Here is a 10,649-nt window from a genome sequence, read left to right as displayed (position 1 = left end):
ATAGTCATACTACACAGCATCGGATGTCCTATGGTAACACATAAATAGTTAGGTGATGTCACCGCTGTACATAAAACCTTGGGGGAGCAATACTATAAACGTTAGAAACAGTCTCGGTGTCTGCCAACGGCCAGATGACAAACCCGAACCGTTAATATATCTGTGAGACCTCCTCGGAGCGCAGTAGATTCTATGAATTAGATATTGACACTGTGACAAGACGGCTGCGGGTATACTTGGTCGTTTTACGACACCCCGCATCGACCAAAGGCACATCTTGTAGAAGGCCCCCTGGACTGTGAGAACCAACGAAATAGTCCGTCAGGGATCTGGTAAGAGAGGGGATAGGACTATATAGGAGCCCTGGGAGTGACCAGTATTCAGACGTGATTTCACCAACCGTACGTACACATCCCTGTACCTCTTCGTTATTGATTATCATATTTTTGTATTACGACTTAGATTATTTTCGTTGACGACGTAATACGGGACTTAGAGAATATTCGAGCAATCGCTTATTTTCTAAGACACTGGTTTATCTTCGTTAATTTGAATAATCTAATAGTGTTTAAATTCAACTTGTTTACTATTTTACAATTTTAAAAAATAATACATCAACCCACAAATTGTTGATCATTTTGACGCTACTACCATCATCCCATCCTGTCACCATCTCCTGTAAGTCGAGTGCACGGAACAATTTTATAAAATTTTAACTACTATTTTTAATTTTTTTAATTTTATAAATATTTTCAAAAATCGAACATTAAATGCTTATAAAAAAAAAACTCTGACTAAGATTTTTAATATTTTTCAACTGCTATTTTAACAATATATCATGAGCCTCATATTATATACCTACAGATAAAACTTTTTGATATTCATTGAAGAAAAAATTAAAAAAATTGAAATATGAAATTATCAGTGTACAACATAAAACGAGTTAAAATATTTTGAAAATTTTATCAAGTATATAGGAATTGATAAAATAAACATTCACCGAAATTCTCACGTAGATATCTGTAGTTATACGTTTTTGAATTACAACAAAATCGCTACATGAGAAATCGTTTGAATATCCAATCTTGTGAAAATATGAACTTCAAACGCTTATCAAATTTTAATTTGATTTGCTTGTAGACATTTTTTTTTTTTTTTCATAAAGGTCGACAAAGTTATAAGGAATCTTGTATTATATTTTCAAATCTTAGATTTAAAAAGATAATTTTTATGAATATCTAAATAAAAATAATGTGCACATTTACGTGGATTTTACGTATAGTTTTACTTTTGATCCCCTCAAAGTACCAACTAGATTACACTTTCCTACAGAAAAGATACTGTTGAAGGAAATTCAAGCAGTTTTACTGTCCTAAAAGGGGATAACATGCACAAAAAAATAACATGAATCAGCTCAGAATCTAAAAATTATTTTAGGTGGTAACTGGTAATCAAATTTTTTGTAAACTTAAACCGTTCGAGTAAGATTTTGGTGGTGGGTTTTGTCCTAGATTTTTTATGGGTTTAGGAGCAGGAGTTTAGATAATATTTAGTGATGCAATGTTATTGGGAAAATTATTCCAAAAACGTTTGATTTAATGCAATCAATATAAAGTAAATAATTAATAGAACATTTTTTAACAACAGTGCACGACTATATTATATAACCTGATTTTTCACTGGGTTTGCGAAAGATCAATTACCGTATACCTTAAAACAATCTTACCTGAACTCTTTGGCCAAGTTCCAGATAAATGTCGTCTTTGGCCCACGTTATCAAAGGTTCCGGGTCTCCTACAGCTTTGCACGAGAGTTGTAACTCTTCACCGACCAACACCGTTTTGTTCTCCGGTACCACGATTACATCCGGAGGCGCTGTATGGACAACAATATATATATAATACATAAGTAAAAATCGCTTTATTATTAATTAAAACAACTCGTTCCTGACAACATCTGTCAGACAATAGTAACCATTTAGGTACAGCACTGTTGCGGACAATATACTATGTAGATTATAGCACATAATATTATTATGTTATATATTGTATGTCTTTAATTTAATAAGAATCATTACTCACTGCATTGAAAATCGTTTTCGGTTAATTCTTTCAACGATTTTTCGCTCATTTCTACTGGAAAAAGGCACAACGAGTCGTAATCCCCGAATACATCTAGCTGGGGGTAATTTTTCTTCAGCGCGTTTACAAACAACAGATTATTGCAATCACACCTCAGCGGGTTATGGTCAAGCTTTCTATAGTAGAAAGCATTGATGTTTTGTTTAGACAAATATATAATTCAAAAAATGAAAGTGTAAAAATTATTATAATATTAATTATATAAATATTTTAGTCCCTGGAATACAATACAGTTCTCTTACTAATTACCCATCATAAAAAATATAAGATTATTTTATAATATTATTGGCCTTGTGTAATGTCCAACCTGGGGGCAATTACCCCCTAAGGGGTAAAAACACGATTTTTGAGGCGTAAAATTAAAATAAATTATAATTATAATCAAGGCTGGGCATTAACGAGTTAAAAATTAAAATTAAGTTAAAACGTTAAGTTAATATTAACTAAGTTAAGTAACTCGTTATTTTTTTTTGTAAACTTAATTTTAACTTAATCAGTTAAATTTTTAATATATTAAACGTGTTAACTTCAAGTTAATTTTATTCAGATTTCTTAAAATTAAGTTACATTTTAAATTTCACCCATTGATTTATAATTTTTTTGGCTTGAGAGTTATTAGATGTCATAGAAAATAAATTGGAAAATGACGTATATAATAATTATTACCGATTGAGTTTGATGTATAGGTACACAATAGACATAGTATAGGTATTTTCAATTTTGTAGATAGCCTGTATCCAGGGCAATACTAGTAATGCCCACCCGCCTGTAATAATAATTAATAGATATAAATTTGTAATTATTATCTATTGATGTATATACAATATACATACAGTATATACTATATTATACATAAACGAGTCATATTGGATATAAATATATACCTAATCATATATTATTATGTTTATCATGGTCATAATATTATATATTTAAATAATATTAATTTAAATTTATATTTATATGTACTCATATAATTTTGTACAGGTCTCGACGTTCAAGTAACTACTTAATTAGTTCTCTTGTAAGCCATAACTCATTACCTAGAGACATTTTAACGCATACGCCACACATCCAGTCTGATCCCGAGATATACGTTATTACTTGAAATTATTAAAATAACTCTTGGGGAAAAATTATTTTTGAACATCTAATTAAAAATATTTATACTCCATGATTTATAGTTTTAATTACGCTATTGTTATTTTGCTCATTGCTTCATTGACGAGCACAGAGCGGTAATGCAGTTCGATTGACATTTCAGGTTTTATTAACATATTAAAGAAAAATGACCTTAAATTATTCTTAAATTATTCTTAAAAAACAACAATCAATATAAATAAAAATATTATTTTATTTATTCAAACATAATGAATCATCAACTGCCCACCCTAAAGCATACTACATGGGTGGACACATGGGCACAGAAATCTGAGCTTGATATAAATTCCAAATGTGTTATTCATTTTGTAGGTAACCTTATGGGCAACCTATTTTCCCTACAGACTAGAAAATAATTAAATTTTTAATTAAGTTAATTTTTTTTTTCATTAATTTTAAACTTAACGAAGTTATAATAAAAACATTAGTTAACTTTTAACTTAACTTAACTTACTTTTTCTTATATTAACTTAACTTGGCGAGTTAAAAAAAATCGTTAACTTGCCCAGCCTTGATTATAATCATAATATATATTTTGTATTTTTTACTCAACTTTTTTTGGGTGGGAGGGGTTGGGACATACAGCTATGTAAATTATTTTACTTGTTTTTCTTTTTTTTTTGTACTTAGGTACTTGCAGATATCTAGTAGGATATTGTAGGAATCATTAAAGTTTTGTTTAGACAAATATATAATTCAAAAAATGAAAGTATAACAATTATCATAATATATCAATAATATAAATATTTTAGGCAGTTCATGCTGACTTACAAAAGACTTAAGGACGTTAATGAATCGAATATCCCAGGTGGAATGTTTCTTATCATATTGTGGCTTAAATCCCTATTTATAAAATATTATATGTAATTTTCATTCGGCTATACAATACGATCACATGAAAAAAGTGTTTAATACTTACAGTATATCCAGTTTTATAAGTCCCTTAAACATTTCCAAATCGAGCTTATGGATTTGGTTCCGTTCCAAGAATAAGTACTGCAAACTCGTTAAGTTATTAAAAACCCCAGTCTCGATGTTTTCAATTTTATTTTTATCCAATGATCTAGTAATTAAATAATTTATTATATAGATAACATATAGGAGATAATATTATATTAATAAACATAATATAACCATTAGCTTATTTGTTAATCAATATTCTTACAATGCCTGAAGCTTTGAAAGGTTTGCAAATACACCATTTTTCAAATAACTTATTTCATTGTAGTCCAACGTTCTAAAAATATTTTTACATTCTGGATTATAATTAATTAATAATGTCTATGTCTTTAAAAGCGTTTATATTATGTATATTATAACTCACAAGGTTTTTAACTCTGTAAGATGGGTAAATGATTTCGGTTCGATATCCCTGATTTTATTATAGCTCAAACTCCTGGAAAACAATACAGTTTGTTTAATAATTATCATACAAAATATATGATTATGTCATAATATTATTGGCCTTGTGTTATGTAAATTATTTTACTCATTTTTCTCTTTTTTTTTTTGTGTTTATGTACCAACCTTAATATGGATATCGATCATGTGTAATACCCATATAATTTTTTTTTACATTAATATCGAAGCTTGCACGAGTTACGGCTCTAATTATCATAAAAAATGTACCTATTTTCCCTAATCCTATAATGTTCACATTGGGACTTAAAAAGTGAATCTTAAAAAGTGAATCGAATATCCCAGGTGGAATATTTCTTATCAATGGTTTATTTTTTAATTTATTTTGTGGCATAAGTCCCTATTTATAAAATATAAAATGTAATTTTTATTCGGCTATACAATACCATTAAATGAAAAATTTGTTTAATACTTACAGTACATTCAGTCTTGTTAATCCCTTAAATTGTACAAAATCGAGCTTTTGGATTTTGTTGTCATCTAAGTCTAAGTGCTTCAAACTCGTCAAGTTATTAAAAACCCCAGTCTCGATGTTTTCAATTTTATTTCCAAACAATAATCTAATAATTAAATAATTTATTATATAGATAATGTGTAGGCAATAATATTATATAAATAAACATATAACTACTAGCTTATTTGTTAATTAATATTCATAAAATGTCTGAAGCTTTGAAAGGCTTGCAAATGCACCATTTTTGTATGTTTCTTATCATTTTGTGGCTTAAATCCCTATTTATAAAATATTATATGTAATTTTCATTCAGCTATACAATACGATCACATGAAAAATGTGTTTAATACTTACAGTACATTCAGTCTTGTTAATCCCTTAGATTGTACAAAATCGAGCTTTTGGATTTTGTTGTCATCTAAGTCTAAGTGCTTCAAACTCGTCAAGTTATTAAAAACCCCAGTTTCGATGTTTTCGATAATATTTTCAATCAAATATCCAATAATTAAATATTTTATTATATAGATATTATATAGATATTATATAAATAAACATATAACTTATTTGCTATTTAGTATTTGTTAATTAATATTCTTACAATGACTAAAGCTTCGAAAGGTTTGCAAATGCACTATTTTTCAAGTTACTTATTTCATTGTAGTTCAATATTCTGAAATAATGTTTATGTTCTGAAATTATAATTAAATAATAATGTCTATGTATTTAATAGTGTTTATATGAGGTATATTATAACTCATAAGGCTTATATATCTGTAAAATGGGTAAATGATTTCGGTTTGATATCCCGGATTTTATTATAGCTCAAGTCCCTGGAATACAATACAGTTTTTTTTAATAATTATCATACAAAATATATGATTATTTCATAATATTATTGGCCTTGTGTTATATGAGTTATTATACTTGTTTTTCTATTTTTTTTACTTAGATACCTGCCCATCATGACCGATTCATTGAAAGTTATGGTATCATTTTGTAAATATTTGCAAATAAATTCCCTGTCCACTATAAAAAATATATGAAATGGTGAAGGGGGGGGGGGGGGTGGCGAACTTCACGCAGCTTCCCTTTTGAGCTACAGATTTCAAAATGATACCAACAGTTTGCAAATTGGAATTTATTACTATTAATTAAAAATTACTATTAACTAATTTATGGTTAAAACGCCTATTTTTTGTGGCAAATATGTGAGGAACATCTTCAGGATTAATAATATTAGCTAAGTCCCTTCAATAGGAAGTAACCATAAATTTGAATTCTAGTCATAGAATTACTAAGCAATGTTTTTGTTCGCTATAGTAATTGAAAATGTTTTCAATTTTCACATACTACGGACATATAAAACAGTAAAATTTATACAGGGGACTAAACAGATTTCCGGGGGCTTCATAGAATTCTGAGGGTGCTTGTTATTCAGCTATTTAGAGATAGGTTTTGTAAGATATATTTCTATGTAATGCCAAAATTTCTAAGTTTACTAACTTTAAAATGATGTCGTCACTAGTGTGAAGGGTTCTTAGAATATTACATTTAACATCAACATTTAAAAACTAACAAGAAACCATAACTCTAATTTATAAATTTAAATATGTAATTTTGTATAAAAATCTAAAATGATTAAAAAAAATCTAAATAGAAATAAAAAGGCTAGTTGATTATACAATAAATATAGATTTTATTCAAATTTAATTTTATCTATATATTCAATAGATGTACATTTTGTATTTTTTTGTCTAAGGATTTTTTTTTATTCAAATTAGATTTTTTTATTTTTGTCCGTACGTTTTTTTTACTGAAATAATATTTTTTGAATGAACTCTTCATTTTAGGTTTTTTAATATCATTTACAATTACATGGCTTATCCAAATTAGCTTTTTTACAAAAAATAGATTTTAGTTTTTTTTTTTTATTATTTAGATTTTTTAAATAAGTTGCATTTTTTATTTTTTTGTAGGATATTGTAGGAATCATTAATGTTTTGTTCAGACAAATAAATAATTCAAAAAATGAAAGTATAACAATTATTATAATATATTAATAATATAAATATTTTAAGCAGTTCATGTTGACTTACAAAAGGGTCAACGACGTTAATGAATTGAATTTCCCAGGTGGAATATTCCTTATCATATTGTAGCTTAAATTCCGATTTATAAAATATAAACTTAATTTACACTCGGCTATACAATACGATCACATGAAAAAAGTGTTTGATACTTACAGTTTAGCCAGTTTTATAAGTCCCTTAAACATTTCCAAATCAAGCTTATTGGATTTCATAGTCTCATAGTGTAAAATCGTTTTCAAAGATTTTTTGATTTTAATAGAACAATTCTATTAAAAAATAAATAAATATATCTAACTGCAAACACTATATTGCATTTCGATTTTAATTATTAATATCATAAGCAGGGCTCGGAAGTTGTAGCAAATGCATATTTTTCTTGGTTCGTCCTAGAACATCCAAAGTAAGACACAAATATGTATCACACTTCTCTGATGTCATACACGAAATTTTATTGTGCTATTTTTTGCATATTTACTGTTTTTATTGCTATTTTGCTAAATTAGGATTTATAGTGCTATTTTTAGGCATATTTTATTAATAAACATAATATATACCTACATATTATACAAAATTTAGGAAATTATCACATTATGTTGAAAATAATGATTAATTTGGTTAGGAAATAGGAAATAAATAGATCTTATAAGTACACTTTTACAAACATATTTAAGTAGTTTAATATCTTATATTTTGTTAAAGGTTTATAATTCAACTAGTCCAGACAGTCCCTGATGTCTATGAGCCCAACAATTTTATAAAATTTTATAATTACATTTAACTTTTTAAAATAAATTTAATTTTTTCAATTTAAATGTATATTTTTTGATTTTTTGTGCTATTTATAGCGCATATTTTGGAATTTTTAAGTGCATATTTAAGAGCTAAAAAGTAACATTTTTAGTGCTACAACTTCCGAGCCCTGATCATAAGTATTGTGAAAAATATTTTTGGGGAAGTTTGAATTTCGATTTTAATTATTAATATCTGAAGTTTTGTAAAAAATATTACTATTCTTTTGTTAATGCGTTTCGGTTTTTTAAATAATGTTTTGGGAGATTTTACATTCAAATTTTTAATTTTCAATAACATACATTTTGCAAAAAAATATTTTAATTATTATTGCATTTCGATTTTTAATTGTCAATAACATACCTTTTGCAAAAAAAATATTTTAATTATTATTGCATTTCGATTTTTAATTAATTAATTTCATAAGTTTTGCGAAAAATATTTTAATTATTATTGCATTTCGATTTTCTGATATTTTTGCATATTGTTTTTATTGAAATAAAATGAGGAGGGCCAGGAATGGTATATATCAGGGATGGCAAACCTTTTGAACACTGCGTGCCCAAAATTACCACATGCCATGAAAAAATTATATTTTGTTATATTATAATTCGATTGTATAATTTATGTATAAAAAGGTTAGTTTAGGACCTAAATAATTATCTACAGATAAAATTGAATAATCGTTAATGACCGATAAAAGCCGTATGCTCAAAATATTTTTACCTATTACGCGTGCCATGGATTTGCCATCCCTGGTATATATTATATATTACTGGTATTTACCAGAATTTTTCTATTTAGATGTTAGAACATAGTAAAGTGTATGTCATACTTTTCATATTATTTTATAATACATGTCATAAGCGAGATTTATAAGCTTTCTTATTACCTATATCAAACATTTCCAATATTTTGCGAGTTATTAACAGTTATTTGATAGCTATACTTTTATATTTTAACTACACCTTATAGAGTATATAAACCAATCCTTATACCTTGTCGTAGATCCCCTGTTATTATGAGATATTTTATGATTTACTTCGCAGCTCCGTCGAATTTAGTGTTTGAATATTTCTTAGAACATATAATACGCGTGTTACGTTTATACGTTCTTAAACTGCAGAACCCAGGCCGATGGTTATTAGTTATTAGTTATTACCAGAGTTGGAAATTTAAGCATTTGCATATTTCTTTTGAAATGCTAAAAAAATCCCAACCATGGTTATTACTCTATATAAATTATACATTTAATTTAATAAAAAACATATTGCATACGAGTCTGCAATGAAGTACCACATTTTATGCTTTTGCTGTCGTTGCTATCAAATGTAGCACATACCTAGGTAATATTTATAGGGTAATTGATAAGCGCGTATATCGAGTCCGAATCTCGGATGAGAAAAATTATAATTTGCAATTTTTTTCGTAACGGTTTCGTAACGCTTTATTTAACGTAACGTTTTCGATTCTATGTGCCAAAGCAATGACATAAAATATCAAAAACGAACAGTTGTGCGCCTGCGAAACAACCTTGTGAAACGAGTGATACGATGCAATACGATTTTATGATCGCGAAAAAGCGTATTCGCCTATCAAATTATAATATCGATAAGATCATAAGTTATGGATATCATAAATATGGATATTATGGAAACTATTAAATAGCCATCGGTTTTGGTTTACATGTGTTGTATTGACATAAGCACATTAATGTCTGTCTTCTGTATTATTTGTATAACGGTTATGTGTCTTAATATGTTAATTTAGTCCATCCTAATTCATAATATTATATTATATATTTGTACAATCCATACCAAATATTTTTAACATACTAACCAAATTATTATAATATTAACTAAATTTTTTATATTATTTAAACAATTTAATTTAATATAATATTGTGTATTAAATAATTGTAAAATTATAATAAGGTTTAAAACACCTGATTAAGTTTGTGTAAATGTGTATATTAAATTGTAGTTTATGAATTTATCTATATATACAGTCAAATTCGCTTATAACGATCTTCTAGGGACCTAGGGAATCTGATCGTTATAACCGAACTTCGTTATATCCGGATCATAAAAAAAAATTTTTTTTTGAAAAATTGATTTATTAAACACATTTTTTACTGTTATTTAAGATTACAAAGTATTTATATAAATTTTAATAAATGTACTGAATATACTTGTATAGTATATGTTTACGATTTGTTTGAAAAATAATCTTTAATAGTAGTTTGTTTATAATTTGAATAAGATTTTTTAACAAAATTAGAAATATTATTTAATGCCATTGATACTTCTGGCGTATTTATGTCACTATTTACCGAAACAAAAGTACGCACCTGATCAATAAAAAAATACATTTCCGAAATAGATGGTACTTTGAATACGATTTCTTCGCTCTCTTCGTCAGCTTGTTCACTTTCATCATTATTTGCATTCAAAATAGACTTGACAATTTCTTCTTCATTGGGTTCTTCGTTGGTCAAAGAGCATCGTCAACCTCCGCAAACTTTGTATGTTTTCTTCAGAAAAGCACTCTGTGTCCAAATGATTTTCACTTACTTCTGGTTTCGTCGTTTACCGAAGC

General features: G+C 27.2%; 1 protein-coding gene across 1 annotated transcript in view; it reads right to left on the bottom strand.

Annotated features, from left to right (window-relative positions):
- LOC100569806 (peroxidasin homolog) overlaps positions 1-10,649 on the bottom strand; it is a 15,075-nt gene that overhangs the window by 1,826 nt on the left and 2,600 nt on the right. Inside the window, exons 2-8 of the mRNA XM_016804447.2 lie at positions 5,135-5,278; positions 4,624-4,695; positions 4,465-4,536; positions 4,219-4,362; positions 4,071-4,142; positions 2,082-2,257; positions 1,727-1,875 (exon numbers count right to left, since the gene is read on the bottom strand). Coding sequence (XP_016659936.1) covers positions 1,727-1,875; positions 2,082-2,257; positions 4,071-4,142; positions 4,219-4,362; positions 4,465-4,536; positions 4,624-4,695; positions 5,135-5,278 — 829 coding nt within the window. The remainder of the gene's footprint in view (positions 1-1,726; positions 1,876-2,081; positions 2,258-4,070; positions 4,143-4,218; positions 4,363-4,464; positions 4,537-4,623; positions 4,696-5,134; positions 5,279-10,649) is intronic.

This window comes from Acyrthosiphon pisum, chromosome A2 (assembly GCF_005508785.2).
Source record: "Acyrthosiphon pisum isolate AL4f chromosome A2, pea_aphid_22Mar2018_4r6ur, whole genome shotgun sequence".
Lineage (NCBI taxonomy): Eukaryota > Metazoa > Arthropoda > Insecta > Hemiptera > Aphididae > Acyrthosiphon > Acyrthosiphon pisum.
This window is presented reverse-complemented; position numbering and strand designations above follow the sequence as displayed.